The following is a 7,840-nucleotide window of genomic DNA, read 5'->3' as shown; positions in this document are numbered from 1 at the left end:
CCGCTCCCCACCCACACGTCATATTGTCTCCACCCAATCCCATGTCTGCTTGAAAATTAGATAAATGACCCTCAACTCCCCTACACACACACCCCCAAACTCCCTCCGCCCCTCCTCATCCACATCCCCTCCAGAACCTTCTGACCTCTGGCAAACCATATTTCAACCATCCCTTCTTCCAACGCCTCCGCTGCCTGACAAGCCAGCAGGGAGGAGAGAGTGAGGGAGGGAGGGAGGGACTGGAGGCAGGGGTTAAATTTAGAAGCCAAGCTCAGCTAGGCCTCTCTATCTCTCTCTATCTCTCTCTCTCTTAAACACACACTTGTTCTCTACAGATCTGTGCCGCTGCCCAGCCCTGTACAAGGAACAGGATCCAGGCCACTTCAAGAGAAGGCTGGAGCCTGGACGCAGGAGACAGGAAACTGGGGGTAGGAGGCAGGGGGCAGTAGGGAGGAGGTATGGGGCAGAATGGAGGAGGCAGGGGGCAGAAGGGAGAAGACAGGAGACTGGGGGTAGGAGGCAGGGGTCAGAAGGGAGGAAGAAAGAGACAAAGCAAGGAGGTTGGTGACTGGAGGCAGGAGGCAAGGAAATTGAGGTGGGAGGGAGGAGACAGGAGGCACAAGTATTCCTTTGGAGCTTTTCCCTGGGTGAGTTAGGACTTCCAGGAATCCTTTCATGTGTGACTATGGTGGCAGGTCTCCATATATTCTCTGTCCGAGTTACTAGATATCACCATATGCCACGAGAACACAATAAAACTACACAGCGAACACGCCGGTCTATCTCTTTTTCGAATAATAAAAAGTAGATTACACCAGCAGTTGTCTTTGACAACATGTATTTCACCATCTTAGTGAGCTTGGCATTGTATTTTGGATGACTTTTTGTAGTCTGATACGTCTCCCTAGCTTGACAGTAAAAAAATGATGGGGTGTTTACAGCTGCCGTGACACTGAGAGCTCACATCAATGAATGGCTTTGACCTTACATTTGATACACTGGGATGATGTTATTGTGAAAGTATGTCTGCTTCAGCATTGTGCATGGACGGGTGGAGTGGACTTTCTGTTCCTGATGATGCTATGTCCAGAGGTACCAATACCTCAGCCATGTCCCCTATCTCTGCGTCTGCACTCTCACCTCTGGCAGCGGAGGTGTCGGCGCCTACTTATTTACACTGCCTCAATGCCCACTGAAATAGGGTGCCACATACCGTGGCTTGGAAGTTTCTGTTGGTGTGCGCATGTGTGTGTGTGCATGTAAAGTGTGTGTGCTTGTATCTTTGCGCACGTGTATGTGTCTGTGGGTTTGCCAGTGCTTGCGCGCACGATTGCATGTTTTCTGTCAATGTGTCCACAATGCCACAGTCAATGTGTCCACAATGCCAGGGGTCAGGCAGGTGGCCTCGTGGGTTGCCAGTGATACCAGTAACCTCCTCATGACTGGTCCAGTATCTATATATCGCCTGGGTCTGCCGCTGGGTTTCTCAGTACAAGCCAGGGATTCCTGGAGGGTTTGCTAAAGCCTGTGTGCCATGACTGAGAGGACTGTGATGATGTGCCTAAAAGCTGAAAGGATTCAAGCAATTATTGGGTGTAACAGAGTCAAGCTAACACCTTTATTACATCTATTTTACATTAATAATTATGATAACAACATAACAACAAACAACATTTTACAGAGTATGGTTGAGAGTGAAGTGGCACTGTGAAAGACTATGACACTATGAAGGAGAGCATTGTCCGAATGGATTGTGTTTTCCAATGATGGGAAATGGAAAACCTCCTCTCTCTTTCACTCTCACTCTCTCTCTATCTCTCTCCCCCTCCCTCCTCTGGTGAATATGGAGTCCATCGGACACGGGGGCAGTGGATAAGAGCAGGGTGACAGACCTCTTCACCTCTCCCGTCTGTTGGGGTCACAGAGGTCACCAGGCTTGAGAGGAAAAGATGGAGGAGTTCATCCAAAGAAAATTCAGGTTCAGCCTCTTGAGATCACAACAATCTTGAATTCAAGGGTCAAGTAAAAGACCACGTCTGAGCTGTGAAGCCACTGAAACTGCTCTGGGGGTTTACATGCTGTTAATGTTCAGGTTTCAGACGTCTGATTGATTGCAGTCATGTCTTCCTTTTATATTTCCTTATGCCCTTGCCTGAACAAACTCTACTGAGCGCCAGACACTTTATGCAAGAGAGGTCTTACAACCAAGCAGGGAGGTCACTGATGGCCCCTAGTGGCCAACAGCTTATACTGCTCTTCTGGAACATTCTTTTCCTTTTGAATTCTTCAAATTTGACAGCACATTTATAAAACAAAGAAAAAATTTTTACAGTTAAATAGTTCAGCCAGTCTTGACAACTTTCCTAATGCAGGCTTTAACAGTTATAAAAACATACTATTACTGTAGGATTGACCGATACAGGTATGAGACTTACAGTAGTTTTTGACAATGCAATTGACAGAAATCAGCAGTTCAATAACTGCAGTTTTATATATGTAAATATATTACATGAGCACCTCTATCTAATTGCAACCTTTCCCCCTCATCCGATCTATTACCATCTAGCTCTTCACGTCATTTCTACATGTATGTTTTTCTCTCCGAGTGAGTTTTCCCCAGTACTTCACCACTGAACTGGTAGGTCAGCTTCTTCTTGATCTTTTTAACCTCCCCTGTCTTGCCATAGTTGCGCAAAGCCCGCGCCATCTTCTGGTACGTCATCTTCTTGCGATTGCCCTTCTGGATGCCCCAGCGATTGGCCAGAGCCTCCTTGTGTTTGGAGGAGAACTGGAAGCTGCCCTTGTCTCGGTCCACCCACCAGATACTGTCCTTCATGTCTCCGTTCCTCAGCAGGTCGAGTAGGAACTGGTAAAGACGGATCTTCTTCTTGTTACCTGGACACAAGGGACAGGGGATGTGAGTCAATGTGTTGAGGAAGAAAGCCTACTGACATTGAAGGCTAGTTTCTTAAAGAATAATCCGTCACTGGGAAACCAGACCATGAAAAACGTTAAAACTGCATTACAGTGTGAATGGAAAACAACAACAAATGAAAGGTATGTATGCGTACATTCATGCCAACTCCTCTCCTTACCCAGCTCCCCGACGGAGGTGGAGGAGTGGTGGTCTCTCAGACACTCCTCATCAGACACCTCCAGGGGCGGGCTGCGGACCCCCTGCTCCTCCTCGTCTGAGCTCCGCTGCACTGGGGACAGGTGGGGATAGCACGGCCGAGGGAAGTACTGGACCTTGGACACAACAGACAATATCAAGCATGTCTTGTCAGCAAATAAAATATACATCAGGTTCGGTAACTGAAGAGTTTCCCTATATTTTGGCCATTCTACTCTGCCAAACATCAACACAGTCCTTTACAATAACTTAAGACACATTCACTTTCTATTTAAGTTATCATTCATGAACTTCTTCAGTTAACACATGTAAACCTTTTTGAAAACACATGACTAAACACCCCATATCTGAACATTGTTATTCTAGGACAGCTATCACGCCTTAACAGAATGAAGTACGTAGCCTTTTTTGAGAGCATGGGTTATTCTTAAGGATGCCAGTGTGTTATACCCAGGTCCCACTAAGAGGTGTTCATTTTTATAATATCAAGTTAGCAGGAGGTGCAGAATCAGAGGGGTTGAGTGAAGTTGTTAACAGATGTATTAGTATTGATGCATGTTTCATATATTAATAAGAGATAATGTGATCTTTATCTGTCATTTGGTTGTGAGATGGTAGCAATACCAGCCCTCACTCCGGAAGGCTGCAATGTTCAACCATGTGTGTGTGTGTGTGTGTTTGTGTGTGCGCGCGTGGGTGCACCCAACATCCTTCAAGCAAAACATCTTGCTTGAAAAAGAGCTCACATCTTATGCAAAAGCAAAAAACTGTACTACACAGTTTTCCAGGCTCTTTCTGTATCAACGGCACATCTCAGACCCAGCGCCTTTCATAAATGTAGCCCTTATATATATATTACTCAAAGAAGCTCTGATTAGAGTGGATTCATGTTCTTATGTCTACCACTGTTAGAACGCCACATTGTTGTTTCTCGTAATTGGAAGCATTCCATCATTTACCACAGCAGATTCATAAAAATGGTCTAATCATTGATAACCAATAACAGATACATGGATGGGTAAGCATAGCTAAATGGACAAGCATTAGGAGGGAGGTAGTGCTTACAGGTGGTGGTAAGACATGATGGTGCGGCCCCAAGCCAGGGTCCAGAAGGGTCTCCACATCATAGCGATGCATGACGGGGGGGTGCAAGGCCTGGGCATTCTGGAGCTCTGTGAAGTGGCTGTCCTGGAGGTTCTCATAGTCAACAGGGTGGACGTGGGAAGTGTAATCCCATTGATCTGAAACCAGGGGAGAGCAGAGGGGCGCTCAATGGGATTTCAACAAAACAGGTATCTGAGAATGTACAATGTGTCTGAGAGCACTACCATTTTAAGTAATTAGTTGTATTTATAGTGATATGAAAATCCAGTGAGGGGGTGCATCTTGGATGGTAATTGTACTAAAAGGTTATATTAAATGTAAGGATAGGGGAGATGGTTAAAGTCTTTCAAACACCAACCAGCCATATCGTGCTACTGTCATATAAATATATGTTTTTTTTGCGGTAAGGGTTTTTTATTTTACGTCTGCAGTTTAAACAGCTTGTCTTGCAAAATTCTCAAGGCCAAAGCTTCCTGTTTGTACACTTTGTTTACATAGTTATTGTTGTTTTGTCTGAAGAAAGGAGATTCACATTTTCGTTTGGTTTCTATTTGCTTAACTACATACCATTTACTGAAATGTAAATAGATAATTTGTAAATAAATAGATAATTTGTATAAATCATATGCATAAGTCATTGTGTACATTAGCCAATCATTTTTACCAAAATACCAGACATTTCAGTGGAGGGATTGATTTCTCAGATCAAGATTAAGCTTTGTTTTAACAAAGGACATTTTTTTTTTTTCATGCTGTTTTAACATATGTGTATTTGTTACTGGCAGGATCTTTGAGTTCTCTCATACAAAGGGTGGGGGGGGGAGGGGGGGGGGAGGGGGTCCAGCTGGTTGGCACTGACCAGCTTTTGGTAAATGTCTGTTGTAATGCCCTGATCTACAGATATATAAAAAGCTGAGGGTGCATACAGATATATAAAGAGATAGTGCAGCTGGATCTCTAACCATGTCTTTCCAATGAAGCACAGGAAACAGATGCCTTTTCTGTCCACCGCTCAGACGACAGACATAGAACAACTTTTCCCCTCAGGTTTGGTTAATTTGGAGACTCTTGCAATCAATTGCAACTGAATGTCATGTTCTGTACCATTATAACAAAACTCAACCTCACAAACAACTGAATTTATTTAGTTTTGAATTCTTTCTATCTGCCAAATAACACACTGCTTGGTCCCTATATATGTTGTGTTTTAAAGAGACTGTGAATTCACCTGTTTGGTTTTCTCCATTGATGTAAGGGTTGTATGTGTACTCTGAGAGCTGCTGCCTGTAGATCTCTGGATCGTACATCTCCTCCGATGGCTTTAAGAAGAGCACAAAATAAATTAAACTAAAATACAAATGCATGTACGACTGTGTCCATTATAAAAACATCACAAGTTGATTCAAATACAGAACAATCTTTTCAGACAAACAAGCGATAAAGCACTTGTGAACAACATTCCTTCCCTCTGTGTGATCAAAATTAAATGAATTTGTAAGACACCATAGTCCCCATTTTTTTATAATGATATGATCATTTTATCTATACTTTTAATAGATTATTGTTGCTCTCTTGTCTCTTCTAATATATTTCCGATTATGGCAGGAAATGTTTCAAAAGCACATTTAATGGTGAAAACAATTAGACAAAAAACGAATTGTCTGTCATTTGCTGACCCAAGATAAAAGAATAACAGAAATGTGATCATTTGATGCTATTTAAATAGTTTCTGAAGACCTTTTAAATACAGTTTCCATTAATCTACTGATAGCGTTTAACTTTAAATTCAAAATTCAAACCAAATAAATTTAAGGCACACGACTATATGGACAAATTGAAGTATATTAATTTAAGATAAATACATCTGTAGCGGAATACCAACAAGGTGGAGATGTACTTACAGTACTGATGAGGTATCCCTCCATTCTGTAATGCAACATGGAGACTTCTTGTCCAAACCAACAGACTCACTGGCACTTCGCTAGCAGTAGTTCTGTTCCCCAAACTTTTAAAAATTGTCCCTCGCCATTTTACAATGTTACTAAATTTCTTCTCACCAAGATGTCTCCGTCTGCCCCCTTTTTGCTTCCCTTGAGAGCCCCCTTTCTTCAGGCCCTAAAATACAATTAAACTTAACTGAATGTATCAAGTAAGCCCCACTGCATGTCTGTAAAACAGAAAAAAGGAACTTATTTTGACTTCTGTAAATCGTTGTGTGTGGGTGGATCAGAGTTGGTTTTGTCCGTGTTCCTGGGCATTGGTGATTTGTCATGTGAAAATATCAGTCTCTGACATTTATCTACTTTCAATTTGTGACAACGTCCATGACAGCCAATCAGGTTTGTTCCTTCGTCTTTGTCAGTTTTCACTTTACGGTTTGGAATCCCATTGTAACCAACTTTGTGCTTTGTCTCAACATTTTGCTTATTTCTTTATCAATTTCAACAGCAAAACAAACAAAACTGCTAAAATTTCAATTAATTTCCCTTTACACATTGCTTGTAGATATAAGCTTATACATGTGCATCTGACCATGTGTGTGTGAATGTATGTTTGTGTGTGTACTTTTGTTGTGTAATGAAGGCCAGGGAGATTAGATTAGGTTGGGGGTTAGATCTCTTTACTTGTCTTGTGTAACCCCACAGATAATGGAGATTGCCACAGTCAGGAAGAGGAGAACCCCTAGGCCTGGTGTAGAGACAGACCCTAATCCTGGGTTCTGAGGTAGGAGAGTATAGAAGAAGAAGGTTTGACAGGAGGGTTGGTGTTACTCATAATCGTTCCTCTTAATGTTTGTTGCCTGCTATGACACCAGACAGACAAATACAAAGACATATCATGATGTTAAAGGGAGTATGTCAATCACACAATAAAAAAAAATGGTTGTCATTTTAATTTACATCTTCAAAGGTTGTTGGGAAGTAAATTATATGAGATCAGGAATGAATTGTTCCAGTGTGTTTCAATGGCTTCCTTCGGACAACAGAAACTATTGGGAAGTAGTGATAATCTGGTCTGATCTCTGAGGAAGGTGTGTTTTTAGCAGAGGAAGAGCGTGCACCAGTCAGATAAAGACTATGTATTGTAAATACCATTCACAGCGAGACCAAAACCATGTTGAGGTTAACTGAACTATGTCGCTTTTCCAGATTTGTACAAAGATGTCACACCGTTAAACTGAACCCTAGCAACCCAACTGTCCTCGCTGATTCATTGTAAGTATCGCAAGATCATGAGATTTATTTCCGGCAACATTTCCGATTATTAACTCAAAGAAATATAGTTAAAGTTAAAGACATTTTAGAAATACATATATTTACTAAGGAATAACCCCCAAACCCCTGTGGAAATTGTTGTCCTAAAAGTAAGGCCAACCTCAATATAGCCTTAGAAAATGACATACATTTTCATTTAGTCATTTAGCAGACACTCTTATCCAGAGCGACTTACAGTAAGTACAGGGACATTCCCCCCAAAGCAAGTAGGGTGAAGTGCCTTGCCCAAGGACACAACATCATTTGGCATGGCTGGGAATCGAACTAGCAACCTTCAGATTACTAGCCCGACTCCCTCACCGCTCAGCCATCTGACTCCACTTATAGG

At 42.3% G+C, this 7,840-nt stretch overlaps 1 protein-coding gene across 2 annotated transcripts; it reads right to left on the bottom strand.

Moving 5' to 3' along the window:
* Positions 1 to 1,586: 1,586 nt before the first annotated feature.
* Positions 1,587 to 6,511, bottom strand: spi1b (Spi-1 proto-oncogene b). 2 transcript variants are annotated; one of them, XM_067248718.1, is made up of 5 exons: positions 6,139 to 6,511; positions 5,466 to 5,556; positions 4,199 to 4,374; positions 3,096 to 3,249; positions 1,587 to 2,895 (listed from the first exon to the last, which is right to left on the bottom strand). In XM_067248718.1, exons 1-5 carry the CDS (start codon positions 6,175 to 6,177, stop codon positions 2,582 to 2,584), a joined length of 774 nt encoding a protein of 257 aa, XP_067104819.1. In that variant the 5' UTR covers positions 6,178 to 6,511; the 3' UTR covers positions 1,587 to 2,581. The 2 variants fall into 2 exon arrangements, with proteins under 2 accessions (XP_067104819.1, XP_067104817.1); XM_067248716.1 differs by having other exon boundaries at positions 1,785 to 2,895; positions 3,072 to 3,249; positions 6,139 to 6,498.
* Between the last annotated feature and the right edge of the window lie 1,329 nt (positions 6,512 to 7,840).

This window comes from Osmerus mordax, chromosome 13 (genome assembly GCF_038355195.1).
Source record: "Osmerus mordax isolate fOsmMor3 chromosome 13, fOsmMor3.pri, whole genome shotgun sequence".
In the NCBI taxonomy this organism is placed as follows: Eukaryota; Metazoa; Chordata; class Actinopteri; order Osmeriformes; family Osmeridae; genus Osmerus; species Osmerus mordax.
This window is presented reverse-complemented; position numbering and strand designations above follow the sequence as displayed.

Coding starts and splice junctions, on each gene's coding strand:
- spi1b (XM_067248716.1), bottom strand. CDS start 6,177: ATGTTGCATTACAGAATGGAGGGATACCTCATCAGTACT. Junction 4,375..5,465: donor CAATGGAGAAAACCAAACAG/GTGAATTCACAG, acceptor CCCTGGTTTCAG/ATCAATGGGATTACACTTCC. Junction 3,250..4,198: donor ATCATGTCTTACCACCACCT/GTAAGCACTACC, acceptor GTTGTGTCCAAG/GTCCAGTACTTCCCTCGGCC.